The sequence below is a fragment of the Bombus pyrosoma genome, linkage group LG10 (genome assembly GCF_014825855.1).
Source record: "Bombus pyrosoma isolate SC7728 linkage group LG10, ASM1482585v1, whole genome shotgun sequence".
Lineage (NCBI taxonomy): Eukaryota > Metazoa > Arthropoda > Insecta > Hymenoptera > Apidae > Bombus > Bombus pyrosoma.
In genome coordinates, this window is record NC_057779.1 from 8901146 (window position 1) to 8924703 (window position 23558).

General features: G+C 32.0%; 5 protein-coding genes and 3 long non-coding RNA genes across 26 annotated transcripts; 3 read left to right on the forward strand and 5 right to left on the reverse strand.

The window, feature by feature from the left end:
* Positions 1-45: 45 nt before the first annotated feature.
* Positions 46-2507, reverse strand: LOC122572027. Its single transcript, XR_006318344.1, has 2 exons — positions 497-2507; positions 46-318 (listed from the first exon to the last, which is right to left on the reverse strand). It is a non-coding gene; the product is annotated as an uncharacterized LOC122572027 (long non-coding RNA).
* A 384-nt stretch (positions 2508-2891) lies between these two features.
* On the reverse strand, positions 2892-7138 carry LOC122572018 (E3 ubiquitin-protein ligase RNF13-like). Of its 3 annotated transcripts, none has more exons than XM_043736511.1 (8): positions 6496-7119; positions 5327-5556; positions 4906-5098; positions 4584-4792; positions 4306-4480; positions 4044-4202; positions 3731-3940; positions 2892-3545 (listed from the first exon to the last, which is right to left on the reverse strand). In XM_043736511.1, the coding sequence occupies exons 2-8, from the start codon at positions 5504-5506 to the stop codon at positions 3319-3321; spliced, it is 1353 nt and encodes a 450-aa protein (XP_043592446.1). In that variant the 5' UTR covers positions 5507-5556; positions 6496-7119; the 3' UTR covers positions 2892-3318. The 3 variants fall into 3 exon arrangements, with proteins under 3 accessions (XP_043592446.1, XP_043592445.1, XP_043592447.1); XM_043736510.1 differs by having other exon boundaries at positions 5327-5647; positions 6496-7117; XM_043736512.1 differs by having other exon boundaries at positions 3490-3618; positions 5327-5647; positions 6496-7138.
* Positions 7139-7426: 288 nt separating this feature from the next.
* LOC122572015 (homeobox protein 9) lies at positions 7427-12734 on the reverse strand. 3 transcript variants are annotated; one of them, XM_043736507.1, is made up of 6 exons: positions 12428-12734; positions 8967-10605; positions 8707-8880; positions 8490-8630; positions 8238-8406; positions 7427-8158 (listed from the first exon to the last, which is right to left on the reverse strand). In XM_043736507.1, exons 2-5 carry the CDS (start codon positions 10590-10592, stop codon positions 8248-8250), a joined length of 2100 nt encoding a protein of 699 aa, XP_043592442.1. In that variant the 5' UTR covers positions 10593-10605; positions 12428-12734; the 3' UTR covers positions 7427-8158; positions 8238-8247. The 3 variants fall into 3 exon arrangements, with proteins under 3 accessions (XP_043592442.1, XP_043592440.1, XP_043592441.1); XM_043736505.1 differs by having other exon boundaries at positions 7427-8406; XM_043736506.1 differs by lacking the exon at positions 12428-12734 and adding an exon at positions 10923-11063 and having other exon boundaries at positions 7427-8406.
* LOC122572020 (phosphatidate cytidylyltransferase, mitochondrial) lies at positions 10831-12428 on the reverse strand. The gene has a single exon (XM_043736516.1). The coding sequence runs from the start codon at positions 12032-12034 to the stop codon at positions 10922-10924; it is 1113 nt and encodes a 370-aa protein (XP_043592451.1). The 5' UTR covers positions 12035-12428; the 3' UTR covers positions 10831-10921.
* Positions 12735-12775: 41 nt separating the features above from the next.
* Positions 12776-14799, forward strand: LOC122572022 (COP9 signalosome complex subunit 6). Of its 2 annotated transcripts, XM_043736535.1 has the most exons (7): positions 12776-12891; positions 12978-13177; positions 13256-13513; positions 13583-13866; positions 13938-14103; positions 14191-14384; positions 14456-14799. In XM_043736535.1, the coding sequence occupies exons 3-7, from the start codon at positions 13282-13284 to the stop codon at positions 14594-14596; spliced, it is 1017 nt and encodes a 338-aa protein (XP_043592470.1). In that variant the 5' UTR covers positions 12776-12891; positions 12978-13177; positions 13256-13281; the 3' UTR covers positions 14597-14799. The 2 variants fall into 2 exon arrangements, with proteins under 2 accessions (XP_043592470.1, XP_043592469.1); XM_043736534.1 differs by lacking the exon at positions 12776-12891 and having other exon boundaries at positions 12898-13177.
* Positions 14800-14811: 12 nt separating this feature from the next.
* Positions 14812-22725, reverse strand: LOC122572010. Of its 14 annotated transcripts, none has more exons than XM_043736471.1 (18): positions 22486-22724; positions 21971-22095; positions 21625-21784; positions 20435-20578; positions 20239-20265; positions 19851-20047; positions 19597-19738; positions 19375-19471; positions 19105-19299; positions 18804-18956; positions 18451-18715; positions 18095-18367; positions 17809-18016; positions 17551-17735; positions 17167-17459; positions 16651-16926; positions 16070-16252; positions 14812-15988 (listed from the first exon to the last, which is right to left on the reverse strand). In XM_043736471.1, the coding sequence occupies exons 4-18, from the start codon at positions 20563-20565 to the stop codon at positions 15830-15832; spliced, it is 2784 nt and encodes a 927-aa protein (XP_043592406.1). In that variant the 5' UTR covers positions 20566-20578; positions 21625-21784; positions 21971-22095; positions 22486-22724; the 3' UTR covers positions 14812-15829. The 14 variants fall into 14 exon arrangements, with proteins under 14 accessions (XP_043592406.1, XP_043592405.1, XP_043592407.1 ...); XM_043736470.1 differs by lacking the exon at positions 22486-22724 and adding an exon at positions 22317-22458; XM_043736472.1 differs by lacking the exon at positions 22486-22724 and adding an exon at positions 21257-21375 and having other exon boundaries at positions 21971-22310.
* LOC122572028 lies at positions 20423-21277 on the forward strand. The gene is made up of 3 exons (XR_006318345.1): positions 20423-20534; positions 20851-20926; positions 21136-21277. It is a non-coding gene; the product is annotated as an uncharacterized LOC122572028 (long non-coding RNA).
* Positions 22499-23202, forward strand: LOC122572029. Its single transcript, XR_006318346.1, has 2 exons — positions 22499-22619; positions 22810-23202. It is a non-coding gene; the product is annotated as an uncharacterized LOC122572029 (long non-coding RNA).
* The last annotated feature ends 356 nt before the right edge of the window (positions 23203-23558 follow it).

Genomic DNA, 23558 nt, shown 5'->3' on the forward strand with positions numbered 1-23558 from the left:
ACGCAACGCTGATAAATACCTATATCTATATTCTTTCGTGCTATCTTCGATCACAACGACATCTGATTATTAGCAAGAAATATGTATGTACACGCTTAAATATACACGCGGTACGATCATCATTGATCTCGTATCTTGATCCACAATCTCGCATCACGTGCACTAATTATCGCAATATCATTTCCTTTATCCAATATCGTGAGTTGAATTTTAAAAAGCATATTCTTCGAATCTTCGGATTTGTATCTTCAATTGCTTTTCCATCGCTTTCCTTCCTCCGACAACGCTTAGCGTGTCGATCCGGTATCAGTTGTTACGCTATTAACAGATAGAACGTATAAAAACACGATGCAGGTAAACGTAAGGACGAGTTGTTGCAATTCGTTTTCTTTATCTTCTTCGATCCTCGCGCAACGGTAAAATCCTATTTTTATAAATCGCCTCGAGAACGAAGATTTATCGATTGCGATAAGATATAACACTCGGCAAAAATTACCTGTTCCATAATAATTTTGTATCCGCATTAAATCATTAATTTTCACTCATCGCGTTAAACATTATGTAACAGCTGTAATATCTTCCTTGAATATGCGGATGCGATTACAACGATGAATCATCGACAAATTGCGTCGCCTTGCAAACGTTATCTAACAATACATGCAAATTTTTGTAACACGCTTTGAATGGTATACCAATGGTTGCGATACAAGGAAATTGATAGAAACGTTTGATTACTTAATTTTCGGTCGCTAATGTGACACATCCATATCGTCGAGGAACTGTTTTGAAATAACTAGAAAAAAAAAAAGAAGATTACAATTACGTGTGTACGTGTCGGAATCTGACTGGTTATTAGCATCGGACGTGCTCGATTTTGTGATCACCGCGTATGAAAAAGCAGCAAAAGGTAGAAAAAGGGATGTCGAAAGGTATGGGTAACAGAAGAGGAAAGATCAAGAGGATGAATAAGAAAGATTCAGAGGTGGAGGAAGAAATCGGGGTTGCTGCGATAGCGAAGGTGGAGAGGATGAAGCTATTCGGAAGGTTGAAGAGGCCGAAGCTACGAAGAACAGAGCACGATCTTTCCTCGTCATCGTGACCGTCTCTGGCCGATTTTCTAACAAGGAGGCCAATTCAAATGGCATTGTGTCGTCACGTGCGACCACTCGCTCTCTCTCAACAGAACGCTGTTAGAACCTCTTCCCCCTGTACAACCGCAAAACTTCCCTACATTATCACTTCTCTGTACCTGCCTTCTTCTTCTTCTCCTTCTACTCCTCCACCACCATCCTCTTTCCTATTCTAGTCATTTTAGTCTCCCACCTCTTCTTTATTCCCTTGTATCGAAACGATCTTCCATGAAATTATACACGCTTTGTTTCCTTTTTTCGCGAAATGCAATTTGCTATTCTTTTTCTTATTTTATGTCGGACCTAAAATTTGTCGGACAACAGTAACATGTTTCTATACGAACAATTAACACGATGAACCAGTGTGTATTTTGAATATACTATGAAACATGATTCCTCTCTGTATTTCTTTAAATAAATTACTTTATCTCGATAGCGATAGAAAGACTACATACAGTAAAACACAAAATATAAATATCTTTTTATTTTTATCCGAATAATACATCTAGCGTTAAACAATAAGACAATAGCAAGCCCAATCTTTCGATTTAGACATCATAATGGTCAAGTAAAAATTCATTCTTTGATATTGTAAAATATACATATACATATACATACATACATAAATACATACATACATACATGCATACATACATACATACATACATGCATACATACATACATACATACATGCATACATACACACATACATACATACATACATACATACATACATTCATACATTCATACATACATACATACATACATACATACGAGCGCGCGCACGGATAATAAGTTCACACATACCGACTATTTACACAATTTTATACAACTTTCCTTTCTCCCGAAGGACTTTATTTAAACACCAATCAAATCACAGTAATCATTTCCTAATTTCCGTAATTCTGTAATCGTATTTTCTTTAGATAATATGCTTTTTTAATATTGGTACGCAGTCTAATTTCAGATAATTTTGTCACGTTATTAGGAAATGGCTGAAAGCTCCCCTTTCTATCGATATATATATATATATATATAAAAGAGTTTACAGAACCCATACAGAAAATGTCATGACAAAAACATCCAATTACATTTTATTACGTCTTTTTAGAAAAAGATATTAAAGATGTACCATTACTCTCTATCAAAGTTGTTTAACAAAATTCAATTTGATTAACATAGCAACTAACGTCCCAAATATTTCCTATTAGAATTTTATTGTATTTAGTTATATCTTATATGCCCTGCACGTTAAAGAAAATTCTATTTTTGGTCTCCTAACTTATATATATATATATATGTATGTATATACAATAACAAATAATATTTACAAACTCATGTTGCGCATCATATCATTAAAAAATATTTTTTCTCTCATTATATGTATATATGTATATCACCAATAATCATCATTTAACATTCATAAAATAACTAAAAGTATATCTATTCGTCTATCAAAGAAAATTATATATATACCATGGTAACTAACAAAGAAAATGATAAATGTAGATATATTAATCGATAGCTGAGTGCAAAGATAAAATATCTAGGCCATAATTGTAAATATAAAACTGTAAATAAACATTAGTAATTTTAACAATGTTGATCAAAACCTCGAATAAAATAAGTGAATATTTCAAATGGACTGATTATAATAATTTTGGGTAAACTGTTTCTATACGAATATTTTTTAAACGGCTAACAGATATATCTGAAAGATTAAATTACATAGACATATGCCTAAAAAAATAATTTGCAGTCTTAACGCTATTAAACTATTTTCATATATTTAAAATGAGTTTTAGTTAAAACAAGTTAATAGGGTAACAATGATTCTTACTATTAAAACAATGGCAGATCATTTTGAAGAAGAAATTTTCGCTTACCTTGATATAAAATACACGATGTAGAAAAAATGGTTGATGAACGGTGAGAATGTTAGACACGTGAAATAAGTTTACAGAACATGCACGTTAATGCAAACCATTTAGTTGACCGAGTTACAAGTGATGATAATTTTAGTTCTTTTAAATAAAAGGTAAAGTTCTTGAAGCATTCAAAATTTTCCTTTTTTTTCATAGTTGCGATTATTTTAGTGATCTATATCAAATTTTGTAACAGCTTAAAAGAACATACCAATTTTATCCAAGACATAGACATGTGATAAAAGAATAGATGCAATCGAACTTTATACGTGAATATCGGTCTCTTCACAATCCGTGTCAGTAATATTTGTAGCTTCATTTTCAATTGGTACAACAGATCCAATTTCACAAATTTGTGAATTCGCTACGGGTCGTTTATTGCGATTTATTATTTGAGCAACAGGGGCTGGCAACCCTTCAGCATCCGTATATAAATTCACCGTGTGTGGTTTAGTACTGCTCACAGAACACTCTAAATCCGGCAACTCACCTAATTAAATGATCAAAGTTGCTATTTTCTTTTTTTCACTACTTTGATTATTAACCCTCACAGTGCTAGGGAACTATAACCATATAATAAACTACGTAAGTACTAATGAATAACGAATCATGTTAAACTGCAATGGGAGGATTAATAAAAACCACATTTAAATGATGTATAAAAATAATTCTTACCATTGATGCTATGAATATCAAACGCTCTGAAAACCGTTCCACTAGATGGTTCTCCACCACTTATACTAGATTCATCATCTGGTGTATCAAACAATTCTTCAGAATCAGAACTACTGCTTGAATGGATCATATCGCGCTGCCTTGTTTCCGACCTTCTGGCACGACTAAAAGGATTCTCCCTCTGTCGTGAAAATGTTCCACCTTGAGTTCCTAATAAAATATTTCCGATTTAGTACAATATCACTTATCATATGATACAAGTAATTCTGTAACTGAATCTTTTAATATGGAAAAATAAAGATTTTTTTCATACCTTGATGACCTTCACGAATCAAAGGTGTCGTGTCATCGGCATCCGAATCACTTTCGTCAGTAACAACTTGTTCATCCGCCGCAAAAACTTTTCGTTTACAAACGGGACAAACCCTACGATTTTTTGTCAGCCAAGGGTCAATACATTTTGTATGATAGGCTGGAAATAAATGATACGTTATTATTCAAGATACAAATAATATTAACTATAAAACATTTCATGTACTAAACAACGTGTTTAACTGCACTAAACACATACTAACCATGTGCACAAGGCAAAACTCTTAATTTTTCACCTTCTGCGTAATCATCTAAACAGATGGCACATGTTTCATATGGATCACCTTTCGTATATTTATGCGTAGGAATCTTTTTCAAACTTGAATTAGGTAACCTATGCCTTCGTTGTCTTCTTCTATCTTTAATACATCTAACAATCTGTAATTAAAAAAAAAAGTTCTAAATATAATTATTTGCTGAAAACACTTACCGCAATAATTTAGATATTGCTTAGTATATGATATGCTTAGGATATGCTCACCATAAAGATAACCATGACTAGAAAACATATCCCAACAACAATAGCAAAAGGTAAGAGCAAGTGTGTTATATTAAATGGGGTATCATCATTAATTAGTACAAAATACAATTCATCGTATAAATAATTTTCCTTAATAATCAATCCTGTAATCTCGCTAACAAATACAGATGGTATTATTATCCCAATAGGATCTCTAGCTTGCATTGGTTCTGTAACAAAGTATATATTTATAATTTCCCCCTCTCAATACTGGAATATTATTATACAAATATTTCCAATGATGATTATTATATATGTATATTCTTGTAATGTAAATAATTACCTAATTTGTTGCTGTTCACATTATGTATAATTACAGCGTCATACCCTGCTTTCTGTGCCATTCGTATTTTTCTTTCAAAACTACAGTTATAGCGAGCAATTAAAATTACCCAATTACCATTATAATTAGTAGTATTGGGAGGGCCCTGTATTTCATGACATGCTGTAGGTGGTTCTGCATACACAACCATCCCCTAACAAAAAGTTTCCCGTAAATCAAAGTATTTATTTCGTTTCTAATTTGTATTTGTTTATTATTTTATTTTCTTATAAACTATCAAAACTGTCAACATAATGATATTCCATAGATAATACTTTATATTTTATACATATCTGTATAAATACTACAATATTTTTTCCAATGTGTATAACATAACAGAAAAGATCATAGAAGCATCATATATGATTGTATGTTAAAATACCTTAATCCCTTCAGATGGTATTAAACCTCCAAATCTTGCAGGTATGTCTCTAAATTCTTCTTCAATTTGATGCCTTGCAGCTGCAGAAAATACTAAAATATCTGCTCTGCTGCACATCACACAAAAGACAAGAAATGTAAGCCACAACTGAAGTTGGTGGCTTAAGCAACACTGTTTCATCTTTTAAAGTATCAGAAGTGTGTATCCACTATCTTGTTAATTTTAATACTCTATCAAGAATTTGATTAAGGACTTCATTATATATTGTATTTAATCCCAAGATACTAATGTATCCATCGCAATGAACAAAATAACGCTAGCCTGCCAAAATGATTATAATAGTTTCAGACTGTTTATTTACATTGTTGTTTACTTTTTATTTACGTATCTTACATATCATTGTAAAATTGCAATTAATAAATTATACAGCTTTATAATTTTTACAATGAAGCTTGTGAACTTGTATTCAAATATTTCGATTAAAGACAACATTAGTTTTCAATGTGAATCTTTTTTCCCAATATATATTTCTTAGCAATAAGCCATATATTTTATAGTAACAAAGACCTTTTATCTTTAAAAGGATTGATTATTAGTAGATTTACTAGTAGATATACTAAATATTGTTATATCATTAAGTAATAATTTGGCTTTCCATGCAATAACAAAGAAGTTAATTCGCATTTCGTGGAGTAATTTTCATTTATTTTACGTAATTAATGAGCGAAATTAAGGAATCAGACACATACGAAGTACTTAATATCGTGTGAGTTATAACGTTCCCTTCTAACGATATATGTTTGTTGTAAACGATTAATTATTGATTAATTACTAAATAAACGACCCGTAAGCAGAAAATATAAATGTTATTCTTTTGCTGTTATGAGAAAAAAGATTGTGCACTTAATGTGCAACGCACATTCGTAATTTCGATGTAATATATCGAGGAACGGTTAGCATGATCATAGGATATGATAATTGAATTTCTCCAAGTTATATCGGATACAGTAAAATACTAGATATAACAATTCATATGAATAAAAACAATATATACAAGTAAATGGATACGTGACAAACGGTGAGATACATATGTATGAAAATTTAACCCTATAATTTTTCTTGCTGATAGAACACTCAAATATAAATACATAGATAATTTCGATACATACTAGTATTCCTCTATTTTTTTCATCCAGGAAACTGCGTTATGTACGACACGCAGAGAACGTTCAATCGGTTCGTAAAGTGCACATACATGCAAACACATCCATTCACAGATGTAATATTGTAGATATTATGAGTGTGCAATAAGATACATATCGTTTACACATCGCATTTCATTTGCACCTTCCTGAATCTCTCTTCCAAAAATTTGAGGTTATAAGGATATCGTAAAACGTCGTGAATATTGTTCACTGATAAAAACGTAAAATCTTTACGACGACATTAGATCGACTGCGACGTTGATTAATCTATTGGGTAAAATTTGTGTGCAAATGTCAAAGGCCCAGCTCTGTAAATAAATTACTCATTCGTACTTATTCATAATTACTTCCATAAAAGCGATTCGACCAGTCGTATGTACATAACACAAAAACCATCTATACAATTTCTCTATTTTAAAAAAAAAGAAACTGTACGTAACTTGATCACTGGAGTGGAGTCACGCGGATGTCATACAGATACATACATATACTTTTTCCTCTATTTTCTTGTTGAACTATCTGATAGAGCCATGACGAACATATTCATCGCTGTGTTTGCCTGTGTACACGTCCACGCGTTGCAAGCGCTAAATTTAAATTCAATTAAATGTCAGCTTATAACGCATCGATTTTTATGTTATACGATTAATATTCTCTATAGAACTAACCTACAGATTGAACTTTACTTATTTAAATTTCCGATTCGTCATTTTCATACCCTAATCATTAAAGGAATGCTAATATTTATTTAAGATATTTTATTCTCTAATCTAATCTAAAGTATGTATGTAGTACTCAATTAAATTTGTTATTCTTATAATCAATTATAAAACTGATGTTAATATTTTTAATATTATTTTTATTTTAGTTCATTAAACAAATTAAACATATGACATGATTTTCATAAAAAGTATATTTAAAGTATGCATACTTACAATGAGTACAATTACAACTGTTTACATTGGATAAGACATCTATAACGCCAGTATCCTTAAATAATCACAGAAAAGACTGATTACTCAGTAAAATCAAACAAGAGAAAGTACTTTTCTGTTTTCGGATGTAAAATTTATGTCTACTATGTATTTATTATCTCGTACTTTTCTAAGTTACTTATATTTTGTGTTAAAAAATTATTAACACACGTGCACATCACAAGTGTGAAGAACGATCATTTACAAAATATATGATTCAACAAGTGTAATACATAGCACAATCGAAATTCGACTCAATACGATTTATTATTTATAAAGACAATTAAAAAACCATTATTTATATGTAATCCGGTTTTTTAATACTTAAGGAATAATTAATTGAATTTACATCATAGTATATAACATATTTTGCCTGAGTGACTTCGAGAAGACTATATTTTTACTATTTCAGCATAATTATCATCATTTATAAAAAAGTGATTAACTATTACAATGGTAACATATTGAATATGTTAAAAAGAAAGGTCCATTTTATGGAAAATCAGAAATTTCGGTTTGTATCAAAGTGTTATTCCATTATAAATAAAAATGTGTGTGTATATATATATATACACAAACACACACACAAATATATATACATATACACATACACACATATAAGGTGGAGGCACTCATCAGCAAAATCGCTTATACTGAAACAAATTACAAATTTATACATTGCACCAAGTTCGTTATTTTCTATGAGATTTTAATAATGAAGTGAAACATTACTCTGATTTCATTAAAACTTTCCACGAGAAAATCTTTCATCCAAACGTTGTGCTTTATTAATGATAGCATTCTTCTGAGCTTGATCAAATCGATTAACTTGTAAGTCAATATCTCTGTCAAATGGTCTTCTAATTGTCTGCTCAGTTGATCTTGCCTTTTTCTCTTCTTTCTAAAATTTATATTTTATTTATTAAAGTTTCATTTATCGAGAGATCAAAATATCTGAAAACAAAGTATGTAATAAACGTATACCCGTTTTTTCTCCTGAAGCTGGTTTTGATGTATTTCTAAAAGTGACTTTTCACATTTCTTATTTTTCCGACATTCAGTTTCATCACTTTCATCAAATAATTCTCGAATTGATGTTTGAACATTGTACAGTTTTTCTTCTTCCTAAAATGATAAAATATTTACAACTTTACTGTATAGAAATAGTTCCCTGCTCTACTAAATATTATATCATATTTACTCGTTGTTTCCGTTTCTCAGCTTTTTTTGCTGGAGTATCTGTCCAGCACGACCTATCAGACATATCTGGACCTGCTTTCATTCGAAATTTTCGTGCTGTTAATCCTAGATTATTGATCTGAGTCGGAGGTAACTCGATCATCCATTCTTCCCGTTGATTCACCATACTATAATCCTAAAATGTTATTCATTATATTGCTATCTTTGAATATTGTAAATATCGAAATATGATTTATTTTATTTTACTATGATTTATTTTACCTCGTCCTTTTGTTCACTTTTAATTAGCTGCGCTCTTTGTTCCAATTGTCTATGTACATAGTTGCTCTCTAACGCTGGATGATTAACCGGCAATGGACCTATGCCGTCTTCGTCTTCAGATTCTATTTGATCTACTTCATTATTATCAAACGACTCTATGGTATTTGGAAGAGTAGGGCCTATGGTTTTTGTATTTGTTTCATTATTACATTTCTGATTTAATAAATGTGGTGGTAATGCTGGACCAAAGACAACATCCGAATCGTTTTGCATTATATTATCTCGATTAATACTATTTAGTGTGTCTTTTTCAATTCTTTCATTTATATTCTGTGCATCATATTTTGGCAAACAAGGTCCTATAAAATGTATATATGTATTTGATTCCATACTAGTGGGAGAATTAGTTATTAACTGCGGCGGCAAAGCCGGTCCATATGTCGTAGATTTCTCAGCATACATATGAGATGAATGGACATCTGTTACTTTTACAGAGTCGTAATTATTAAGATGCAAGGAAGTTTGCTCAGTAAAATTCAAATTTTCTTCCTTACTATTTAAATCAACTGTATCTTTCCTTGATTCCGTCAGTATAGGCGACGTAGTACCTAATGAGGAATCTGAAATGGCACCAGAATTATTATTGCTGGAACCATACAACATATCATTCTTCCTTGCATTTACCTTTGGCGATCCTTCCATGGATTCGATTTGTATCACGTGCTTTTTCGATGAATTATCATATTCATTGCTCAAATTTCTTTTTTTCGACTTCTTATTATGTTGTCGTGATAGTGAGTTCCTGTTTCTTATTTCCGAACTATCAGACATATTTTCGTCCGTTTCCGACAGGATGTCAAATTCAGATAAATTTAATTCCTCCTTATATCCTTGACTCTCCACTGAAAAATCCCTTTTCATTAGTGATTCATTACCGCTATGACCCTGTCCTATATTTTTGGGTGAGGAGTATTCTTCTAAGCGTTGCCCTTCATCTTCTTTTTCCTGCATCCTTTTATGTATATTATATCTTTCAGATTCTCCTCGAAACTTACCGTGATCTTCAGATCTTACTTTATATGATTGATAACTTTTATCACGACTTTTATCGCAAATATGATGCTTATACTTTTCGTTAGATTTATTTCTATGCTTGTCATTTTGAGATCTATCATTCTCATTTCTGCTACGACATCGTTCTTGGGATCTGTCGCTTCGATGTTCGTTTCGATCTCGATTTTTGTGCCGTTTTGGGTCTTTTGTTTTATGCTTTGAGGATAACGAAGTACTTTTAGTGTCCGAACTGACATCTCTTACACTTTTATAATCTTTATTATCTTCGCGTCTTGAGTTTCTTGACTCGACAGAATGTTTAGTGTATTTAGTAGAATATTTGATATCTTTATTATCAATATTTAATTCTTTTGAAAATCTATGTTCTCTATTACAATCATGTTTAGATTTGTCTTTTTTATCTTTGTATTCTATATCACTATAGCAAAATTCCTGTTCTGACTTCCCTGATTTTACATCTACTTGCACATTATCTTTACGGGTGGCTTCAAAACGAAATCGTCGTCCTTCATCGCTGTCCTGACTCTCCGAGTCAGAATCCATTGTAGTCATAATTAGTTATTTGCTGAAAGTAGCAGAAATTTAATTTTTTATATGTACATAAAAGAAATACACATATATTTTTAATATAAACAGATAACGCTATATACATATATATGTAATAGAGATTAATTTTACTTCTTAACTCTTAATTATTCTAGCTAGTAGAATAGGACAGTATTTCATAAAAATATTTCAAGACGCGACTATACATTATGTGAACGATAATACCTAGGAAAAATAATTACAATTTAACTAGATGAGAATTTTATTTCAAATACATTCGTATGAAACATAGTACATATGACAGAATTAAAGTATGAGTAAAATAAATGTAATTACTACTCCATGCGCTTGTCTGTTTCCTTTGATTGTGCTTGGTTCTTCACACCTTCCACTATGCTTTCGACTTTACTTTGATTTGGCTCTAGTTTTGAAAGGGATGTTATCTGTGAATTTGTTTGTAACATCTTCATTACTTTTGCTACACTGTACTGAACAGATTTCATAAATCCAGCAGTTATAATCCCTTTTAAACTTTGGGTAACACTGGATCTCCATACAATTTCTTTCAAACATTCCTCTAATATTTCACCACAGTCAGGATCATAAGCAATTGCTCTTAAACAATCTTCAGTATCCTTTGATCTAGGACCTTGAGACCATGCTCGGACAAGTTTAACTTGTGGTATTCTAGGTAACTGATTCAGATGATGTATTTTTGCTGTAGGACTTGTATCTTGATGACAGGTAACAGCCATTTTCTCAGACTTTGGAATATCAACATAATTTTCAAAATGTTGCAAAATTGGACTATATAATTGTTTGAAGTGTATTAGCTGAGGTAAAACAATGTTATTAACTTTTTCTTTATTCTCACCAAAAGTCATTCGAAAATCACCGTTGTAGGATAAACCAGCAATTTTTTTATAAAAGTCAACTTCCGTAAAATGCTGTGGAAGCAATAATAATGCTGCATGTACAGCTGAATGTAAATTTTGTACGAGAGCTGTAGGTAATTGAGAATATTCATTTGGTTCCATGAGTATTTTAACTGGCTTGTGTAACCTTCCTGCTAAATATATATCGGTCCAATCTAACAGATCTTCTATTAGTGAAATTTCAGAAATTACACCATATTTGATAATACATCCTTCTGGCATTTGAACTAATGTATTATAATATATTTTAGCACCCCATTTTTCTTGTACATTAGTAATTGCTTTATGTCCAAAAAATCTCAATGGTTGAGCATAATGTTTGGGATTAAGTTTCAAATTTTCACCATGCCATTGGTTTACATTGCGAACAACAAATATAAGATCCAGCATATTGTTAGACTGATTGTTTAATTGTTTGAATGCAGCAGATCCATATGCAAAGCAAAACTTTATGTTTCTTGGGAAATTTTTAAGTAATTCTTTCAACTGATGAACTCCTACTAACTTTTCCATTGTACAGAGATATTAACAGTACAATCAAGTTCTGTATAAAAGCACTCAATAGCTTTAATTCTGCATAATACTTCTTTATCCTTAAATATTAAACTAAAAATTTTAATGCAATCATTACAGATGTTTCCTCTTTTCTTTCTTCTATAAATTTAATTAGAGTACAGTTGATTTGTTTTGTGACTATCAAAATTATAAATGTAATTAAAGGAAAAAAAGAAGTGGCACTTGAAGTAAAATAAATATTTTTCGGTCCCAAATCGTCTTACAGTCTCAACAAGAAAGATCGCAAATTTGTGGACATTTGTAATCAACTGCGCCCTTTATCAACCGAGATCCATTCCGTCTAACCTAAAATTTCGTCTCATGAATTGTTTAATTATTGTACATACTTACTTAAAGTCGAAGGAATATCCTATACCGAAGATTTACTACTATCCATTAACCTCAATAATATAATTAACTTAAAATAAACAAGAGTAAACAAACGACAAAATTATGCAATATAACATTTGTGCTGCGCATCGCATTCACAAAAACATGTTTGCTTGAAGTACAATACTATCTGTTTTATATTGGCTAGTTTAGAAATCGCCAATTTCCGTTCTGTCTTTTCATTGGATTTAATCATTGGATACCTATATGTACTATTTTGTTTGAACATTTCGATATATTTTCGCAGTTATTTTCACACATACACACATATATACCTGTATCAGTAATACAATTAACCATTTCAATAATTCTCAATTATTTCCTTTCAAAAATGTTCCAGTCTATTCGGTAGTATACATATATAGCTAGGTACTAGATGGTTTGTCAACTTTGTCACTCTAGTGTATTTTTTTATGCAACTTCTGGTAGAGTATGAGAGCATGATTACTAATTCCAGATTTGCAATAGATTTATAATAATTTACAATTTATCAAAACAATATATTTTCTAGTGTATTACGTGCATTATCTAGTTATATATGCACATCTAAATTTGACAATGTTGAATATATAGTTAAACATCATTACGAAGGAACACACGATCAAATTAGACGTTTTGATTACACGATTGATATTACTTAAATAAAGGACATTATTTAAAAATATCTATTGGAATATTACAAGGAACCGCTTCGCTTTATTAAGAAATTAGGTATTGTAACAAAATCTGTACGTAGTATATTTCATGAAATATTGACTAACAATTCTATTTAACATATATATTATACAGACAAATAGAAATAGATATTAAAAGCTATGGAGGTTGAGGAAAATAACGCAGCGGCTTCAACGGATACACCGATGGAAGTTGACGAGGATAATTCTGGAAAAACTAATATCACATCAACAAATCCTCCTAGTGCTATCAAAGTAATGGCATCTTCTGGAACTGTCGGCTCTGTTTCTATCAGTCTTCATCCTCTTGTCATAATGAATGTTAGCGAGCATTGGACTAGGCTTCGTGCTCAAGAAGGGACAGATCAACTGGGTATATATTTTGTATCATTTTTCATTGTTCTTTCGTTAGTTCATATTTTTCATAATTTTAATATTTTAGTATATGGAGCACTAATTGGCAAGCAAAAAGGACGCAATATAGAAATTATGAATTCTTTTGAATTAATGTTTACATGTATTAAAGATGATGTTATAATTGATAGAGATTATTATAATACTAAGGAAGAACAATTTAAACAAGTGTTCAGTGAAATGGATTTTCTTGGGTGGTATACTACAGGTGATATGCCCAATGAAAGAGACATTACAGTACATAAACAACTTTGTGAAATTAACGAAAGCCCTGTGTTATTGAAACTTGATCCAAGACCAAAAAATACTGATGTATGTATTTGTTATTATTAGCTATATGTGTGTGTGCATATTATTTAATAAGTATTTAATATGTCTTGCAGCAACTCTCTGTGTCCATGTATGAATCTGTGATTGATTTGGTAAATGGAGAAGCTACAATGTTGTTTGTTCCATTGACTTACACATTGGCAACAGAGGAAGCAGAAAGAATTGGGGTGGATCATGTAGCAAGAATGTGTAGCAATGATCAAGGAGAGAGTTCATTGGGTAATTTCAGGCCTATTTAGTTAGTTTATAATTATGTAAATAACTGAAAATAAAATAATATTTAAATTCGTGATTTGTTTGTAACAGTTGCAGAACATCTTACTGCACAACATAGCGCTATAAAAATGTTACATTCAAGGGTAAAACTAGTTCTGAAATATGTACAAGCTGTACAAAATGGAGAATTAAAGGGGAATCATGAAGTTTTAAGAGCAGCCTGTTCTTTGGGTCATAGATTACCAGTTTTAAATAATCCCAAATTCAAAGCTGATTTTTATAACGTAAGTATATGTTACAATGTCATTAGGAAAAAAATTTGCCTACGTATTTAATATATTGTTTGTGTTTTTAGCAATGTAATGACTTTGGTCTAATGACGTATCTTGGTATCATAACAAAAGGTTGCAACAATATTAATCAATTTGTTAATAAGTTTAATATTTTGTATGATAGACAAGGCGTAGGTCGTCGATTGCGGAGCCTTTTCTTGTGATAAGTGAATAGGATTCATTGTTTTTATACTTGTATCTTTTTTACTCCATAAATTATAATGAATATTCTTGAAATTTGTGAAATTCAGTACAGGAAATTTAATTGGTTTGTAAATTGAATGCTGTAGTAGATATTGTACCTCTTAAAAATAAACATAAAAGTGAAATAAACATTGCAATACTTGGTTTGAGTTCACAAGGATAATCAAATTCTATGTTACTTTCGTAATATAAATTTTTTAATACATGCTTCGTACTTCCTTTTTAATATACAATATACATACAAAGAATTTTGAAACACATTCTACATGATATTATTTAAAACAAAACGTACATCGAGAATGTACAAATAGTTGATACAGATATAGTTGCGCGCTTTTTTCTTTCTTGTTCTCATTTTTTTGTAGTAGTGGAAGACATCTCGTAGTATATATATATACATACATACATACGTACATAAGTTTATATATATACGTGATTTATGTTCTCAGAGGCCACGTTACTCTCTCCTTATATACTCAATTTGTATCGTTAATGTAATTTATTTCGTATAAATTCTATTCAATATAAAAAAGCGGCCTATAAAATACGACTAGAAGTCTTTATCTAAAAATCTATATGATTATTACATATATCTTTACTTGACATTATATAACGACTTATAAATATTATACTGTACAAAATATATAGTATAATAAATTGTGCCTCGTTAATTATTGCAGGTAACTGTTATCCAGTTACATACTTTATATTAACATAAAACAGAATTGACTTCTTTTTCATATGACTAGATCTCTATTGAATTAGGACAAATTTTTGTTCACCATTTCATCAAATAACTGTGTTAGTTACTTATAATATTTAATTTATATTGCACTAACAATATTTGATGTTACCTGTACAATATATAATATATTCTCTAAAAAGTACAGAATTTACAACTGCTATTTTTGTACATTAAGTTGTGCGAATTTGTTTGATATTGTATTGATATGAAACATTTTAACCACGAAAATTTATGTTTCTTTCTGATTCATACAAATGTTAAAAAACTAAAATTCTTTTGATTGCGAGATTTCTCACAAATAATTTCTGAAGTACATTTTACTTTCACGAATTGCAAAAGACACACACTCGTTTGTTGTACTGTTTTGATATTACCTTCAAGTATTTAATAAGCTGTCTTCGATCATGGTAGCAAGTATGTCTACCAAAACAGACAGCATTAAATCGGGCTAAGGACTTGGTTTATCCATACCAATTATCTCCTCAAAAAGAGTATTTCTTCCTTCTGTTCTTTCATCAATAATGTGTAACGCAAATTTTAATGTTGCTGCGGCTAAATCGCCGACTGACCAATGTCTGTCCATAAGAACTCTACTCACAGTATCTAACTGAAATGTCAAATCCAAAGTGATAAAACAAATGGAATTGTGTATGAAAATGTTATATACGATTAGTGTTGTATTTGTTACCTTAGACAAACTGGGATTTCCTGTAGTGTAATATATTAATTTTGGTACTCCTGCCAAGGAAGCAGCAAGCCATTGAATAACAAGCTTCAATTGTGGGTCACCCTTTAAACGGGATCCACAACCCCAGTTGCCTGTAGCAACAGGTAATAATCCACCTGTTTGTGGACTACCATCTCTTGGTATCTAAAAGATTATTTTAGCAAATTCAAAATTATTTGTCATTTTTATATAAACGTAATTCAAACCACATAAAACTATAAAATCTTGGACAATGTTATTATAAAATGCACAACAAGTTATATCATATTTTATATTAATATAAAAGTTATACTATATTAATCTACGAGTAAGAGACATTGAAGACGTTATCAGATAGAATGAGAGACAAATCATTAGTTATTGGGAATACAATTAAAAAATATTTTAAGCTAGATAGAGAAGTATATACTTGTAATTCATCATGCAATAAGTAACTAAGTTTAAAAGGCGTTTATCGTTATCATAGTAAAAGATAATTAATTGGTGATATCATTACATGCATTATATTTATATTAATATATTTGTAACATAAATTTGCTCACGTTACATGTTATACTCGATTCGAATTGTTGCGCAATTTTGTCATTTCTGATATTGAAAGATTGTGCTGTGTTTATCCCTTTCACAGATCCAGATGTACTTAAAGAAACAGGATTAGATAGATACACGGTAGTTTCGTCATCAACCAAAGTTTGAAAAACTTCAGACGTAAATGTTACTGTTCTAAGCTTTTTACGTTGAATATCCTTTACCTCTTTTGACATAGTATGATTACTTAAAGCATCTTCATAATATTCTACATCTTCAGACACAGACACCTGTATAGCGTAATGAACTGATGAGATTTGGCTATGTATAAAACGTTATTTAACATAGCAATAGTCTTCAGTTTGTCTCTCATTCTTCATCGATACAATAATTTAAAATAAAAAAATGTATAATCTATGGAATCATTAATAATCCATCTTAATAGATGTATAAGACGTTTGCAATATTATTGTTTCGTTCAAAGATCAAGTAATTTTGACTGAAGGAAAGGAAAGCATCTTGTTTCTTACTGATTGTTGCCTCCTATTTTTTTGACGGGCTAGCTCTAAACTCAAACTTCTCACAGCCAAAGCTAATTTATGGCTTTGATTTACGTCGGTTGAATCAATGAAAGGTTGCGGCTCGCCCTCTTGAACTGGAACACCAGCAAACGATTCACTAAGAGCTCTTTTTAATAATGAGCCTGCGAATTGAACTACTGCTCTATCTCTCGCGTCTAATTCACGAGACTCATCTGCTGTTATAGGGTCCTCTAACCACTTCGCCAGTTGTTCGTAAACTTCTTCGAGTTCCGAACAAAAATCTTAACATAAGAAAATAAGTCAGTTTCCTTATATCATATTTAAAAGCTGATTAAAGTATGTTATCTATAAAATGTTCAGTGTGATACTTGCCAGAATTGTATTCAGTGCTGAAACTGTACCTACTACTTGCACTTGTGTCTCTTCTTTGTAGCATAGGTTGATTTTGCCGAAATCTACCTAACCACTTTTGTTCAGCTTCCAAAGATTCTTTCAAAAAATCTTCATCCACCGTTTCATCTCGTAAAACAAAACCCCTTGAACCTCCTCTTTTTACTCTATATAATTTTATATAGATTAAATAAATTTTTAAATATGGTACAGTATGCGTATTTAAATAAATTGTCTTACTTAATATCTTGATCGCAAACGTGACTACCAGATACGCTTATTCCTACTGCATAGCTACTTTCTCCAAATGAAGTATTCAACGAAGCAGCTCCAGTAGCTGTAGTTTCTCGTTTTAATGCGTCTCTCAATCGTTGAGCGAAAGTTCCTCTTCGCTCTGGGGTATCCAATTGAGTGCTGTAGCGTTTACTTAATTTCTGTTCTTCTTCCTCTTTATTGCAACGAATAATAACATATAAATTCCGCGTTTTGTAATATAGACGATTGATTAAAAATATTACATACATACCCAAATCTTCATCTATAGTATCTTTCGCGCTATGGAAGCTGTCTGTACTTTGACTATTACAACTACTGTAAACCGACATTTGACCAAGTGACTTTCGTGTAACTGGCAAAACTTCGCCGCTGGATCCAAGAACGATAAACCGATTTCGTTTGTTTGTATAACTAGTATCATTGTACACTTTATGGGGACTAGGTGATCTTATGGATTTACCATTTGGTTTGCTACGAACTTCTGTGAAAATATCATACTTGTGTTCACATAACACAGATTTATCTAAAAACAGATACAAATTATAACTCTGCGTGATTATTAATTATGCTTCGATAATGGTTTTGTTATCGTATCTCCTTTGGTACCGTTATTTGTTGATAATACTTTATCATCCCCTTCTGTTTCTGGAGGAGTGCTACTAAAACTTTCTCCGATCGGTGATAATCTCCGAGATCCAACTGTAACGTCTATATCTGATTCTGACTTTACAGGATCAGTTGGGCTACTTGGAACATGTCTTTGTCGGAATCCAAGTAAAGATTTATTCATTTCTCGTAATATATTATCTTCTTCGAATTGTGATAAAGGTAATCGTGAATAATCTTCAGGATCGATACAGCATACCGTTACCTGTGCAAAAATAACAAAGAAATAGCGTAAATGAAGACATATCGATGGTAAAAAGAAAAATTGAGAAAAATGATAATAGTATACTAACGATATTTGGTTTTGGCAGAGCTTCAAATATGGCTCTGTTGCGAGGATCATTTATTCTAGATAAATGCCTAACTCCTTCGACTATTAAAACTTCGTTGTCTTCTAAACCCTCGACAGACAATATTGCCACGAGCATTTCGGGATGCGTTGCTATCTAAGAATTAAATTAATAACTATAATCGTTGCTTTTTATTTCGAAAACAATCTCTATTGTTTAGTTTTTTCGGTCTCTCTTTTTTTCTTTTAGAAAGCTACGATTAATCCAGATGGAAATTATTTTTCTCACGCCTTTAATTATTTACATGTACGGTTTCTTGCGTAACATCACCATCAAGTACACCGCCACCAAATTTCGCACTCGCAAAGCAAACTCGCAGTACTTTAGCTTCTGGTTCCACTCTGTCTAAACGACCCTCGTGGCGTATCATCAGCGGACATAAAGGTACAGTGCTCTCTAACCAGTCCTCAATAGTTAACCACTGTTTCGATATCATTACCTAAAAATTTGATGTTCATTTCGATGTCACGAGATTTTGATAAGATTATAGCATCGAAATTATAGCATACAGTACCTGTCTAGAAATTATTAATTTTCCATCTAACGCGTTTTCAGTATCAAGGTAATCGTAGTAGCGAAATATGCTTCTTAGTTTTGCTTTTTGCCCGTTACTAAAAAAAAAAATAACAATTAGTATTACATTTACGTTTCCTTATCGACCTTTTATCCCGTGCTTTGCTGAAAGCATCCTTAACATTAAATAATTTTTACTCAATCTTTTGAGCTTGATCCTTACTTATGAAGATGTTTGAAGAAATTTGTGAAATTGAAGTCCCGTAAAGTTGGGTGCGTCTTTGCTGTTCTTTTTGGGTATGTGGAGAAGAACGCGTTCGCTATTAAAGATGAAATGAAGGCATAACTGTACTCGACGCAATCTCCTACAACGTAGACAAAAAATATCTCGTTTCGTCTTATCCCAGATATTTATTATATTATTATATTATTGTCAACCGCTCGACATTAAATTAAACGAAATTTACTACAAATTACCTTGCTGCTGAAGACTAAAGTGTAAACCTTGCGGAGGTTTACAAGATCTTAGAGCTTTCGCTCTTTCTACTATTCGTGGTATCGTATTTATAAAGATTTGATCCCGTTCGGTGAAATCGAGATCGGTATCAAGAAATGTTGCCAATCCGGAAAATAATTCAGGATCCTGTACGTCCTCTTCAGGATCAAGACTTATGCTGTAAAATAAAAACGAAATAGCTTAAAGTAACTCGTTAAAGCTGGCTGGGAAACTTATAAAAACACGTAACAATTACAGTACAAAGAAACATTTAAAACATGGGTGATTTTTGTACAGATAGGCGTTGTATACTTAAGAGCATTTGGGTACATCTTTTATGGATATTTAGAAATATTTTTGATCAGATACCTTTTCAGTATGCACTGTTCCTCGTATCTTTATAACAGCATGTAGCAAAAAAATCGAGTTCGTTAATATCTCCGCGAGACGGAGCAATCAAATCGATTCGATATGCATATCATACATATATATTCGCGTTACCGGTTAATCGAAATTCGAGTATGCGTGATATTCATTTAAATAGCTGTAGTGACGACATACTTACTTGCACATGTCGTGTAGTCTTTGCATCGCTTCCACGAGATCTTCGGAATTCCTGGCAGCAGCCGCCCGATCCAGTTGCTTTACGACGGCAGGCCACCATGGTAAGTCGCAGGGTAACATTACTAGAGCCATTCTAATCGCCGATCTAAACATCAAATATTACGATATCCGGTCGAACAACGCGTCGAGTATGTAAGTCGAAAAAGAGTGAAAGAAATAATCGGTAATAATCAGTCGTAAGCCAGATGACGTTGCTTCGATACTGTGTTCATCTATATTTTCGATCGTGTTTCTAACCACATTGTATTTTATGTTAAAGGACTTAACATATCTAGTACTCGTCTTTGCAGTCATGCTACCGCATAACATTACGTGAAAAGTAAATATAAAGTTTCAAAAGAAATTCTTTTTTTATAGCTAGCCTACGATCACTGATTCACCGATTTGAAACTATCTATGTATACGTGCGAAATTGGACTATGATTGGGTGATGGTACGTAAGCTACGAACGAGTACTTGTTATATTATGAACTAGATAAATTTTTGGCTAAATTTTACTATGTAATATTTTCTATCTCATTCCTATAACAATTTCGCGTAATTATTTCGATCAAAATTCAATTAAATTCCATATATGTATATATATGTATACATCTTTTTACTTGTATTATTATTAGTCTAATTGTAAATGTATTACTACAGCACACACTACTATGTGTATTACTTGCGAGCATACATATTGTATTCTTTTAAAGAATGGCAAGTAGTATAAATTTAAAACAAGCGCGATGTGCCTACCGAATCGTCGACACGGCATACGTACGTTTACGCGCGAATTGTCGCGTAAAAATAAATATTCCATGGTTATAAAATGAAACAAGGTTTCACGCGCCATGTAACTCGATATCCTTGGTCCCTCGCTTAAAAATATACGTCGTATTCCTTGTAAAATGGAACCTCTAATTAATTTTTAAATACACGTATTCGAAAGGATAAGTAAAAACTTCTACATTACGACACAAATTTCACAAATAAATTGTTCTTTTAATCGATATTATTCTCATTGTGCTTAGTAATATATAAACAAATAATTATATTAATATTACAATCAATTATTATAGAAAGAAGATAATTTATGGTACGAAAATCATATTAACGTTAATTGTATATATAGGCCATTTAATAAATTACCTCTCTCTGACACTTTTCCCGGTTCATTTCAAACTGTAAACATTAAAGTATTAAACACTCGATCCACGATTTTCGTTAAGCATAAGTCAGTTTTATCCAATGGACAGGCAAATAAATCTCCATCAAGGTCCCCATATAGATTTGAAAAGTGCTCGTGTGCCTGGTGGAAAGGGTTGTATAGTTAGTAATCTTTCGTCACGGATAGTATAATTAGTTTTTCTTGTAGGCAGATGGAAAACTAGCCGGTCAATTCGCAAATATTGTGTCACACAGAGGTACATAGGTGCCCAATAACGTTTTGCAGGACACGAGTACGACTATTCAAAACTAGAATTTACATAATCACCTAATTTACTCGATAGGTTGTCGATCAGCTGACGCGATCACGAATAAAGTCACATCTTAATGTGTGCCATTGCGTCAACGAACATGCTGCATATCATCCAGTCAACACTCGTGGTATTGTAGCGTCTTTAAAAAGTACAAAACACCCTACATACAGCCGAATTTAATGACTTTTGCCAATAATTTTTGACGACAATATTAGCAACTCTTTGATATGGTACAGAGATACATAGTTCGCTCCCTAACAAATTTGACGCGCAAACTTATCGAATTGATTGGTATACGATGCAGCGAACCAATAAATCTATCTTCGCGGGTAGATGGCACAAAACGCAGAAATGACCCACCGTTAACTACAATCAGCTACAATACTATCTCGCCGTGCACAAACGATGGCTGGCAGTCCTTTTACTTTGTTCATGAGCCGCGACCGGCGGTTGGCGTTGTACGCACTATTTATAGAGCGGCGCCGGCGCCTTGCCAAACCCTATATAGAATTTTTGACAACAAACTTACTTATAATACTTTATTCAATCTGGGTGTCATACCAAGCATCAAGACAGTAATCTTCTAAACTTCTACTCGTTAACGTGACCTCGATACAAGTAAAATACTAACACAGTCTTATATTCAAAATTAACTATATATATGTAAGTACACAGCAAGACACATACAGGACATACAGAACACATTTTTCTGCTTCACGTCTTGAATACCGAGTTCTCTTACCATTTTAACGTCATTTCCGATATTACCGATTCAGTATAGTATAACGTCTGTGACTAAATCATTGACTAACAAATCGTAGAGGGCGTAAGAAACACTCTGATTTTTTTCTAGGTCGGTATTTCAGAACGTGAGACACGAAGTCCCACCACCGACGAGGTACAGATTAGATGTGATTATCACTAATAGCATTTTTGTATCGCATGCGATGTTATCGATCCAGAATAGTAGTGGTTTTGATTGAAATTATATTTTCATAAAACTAAATTTTCCGTTAAAAAATTGGACGAGTAAATTATAAACACTATAGTTTACGATTGAAATGTGAGTGATTAACTGGATTATGTATGACTAATCGTTTCTTTGATCTTTTACCGACGGATCATCGACGGAACCTATCAGTCTCGAATATCGCTGTGCAATAATTTAGATAGAATTAACTTTAATTGTAAAGATTACTGTATAATTTTTTAAATTCAATCAATAAATAGATTTTTTTAAAGCAAATTCGAATGTCTTATCATTTATGCTTAAGTCTCTCACCTTTGCCTTTTCTGTCATTTTCTCGAGTTAGTTTAAGTAAAACGTCAAAAAATAAAAACGCGAGGTCCAGTGACACAATCCCTTTTATACCCTGTTCTTCGCTGTAGCAGAGATGCTAGCCTATGTGGGGATGCAACTTCGATAAATATAACAACGATAGATACAAAATATTTTAATAATTATATCGGTAAAACAGCAAGCCGTTGGTAAGCTGACGTCACAAATGTTTCATTTATTCTGTACGTCGGTAATAATTCTTATGTTCGCCGTGAAAAATCACAGAGGACGTAAGAAACACTCTGATTTTCTGGCAGGTCGGT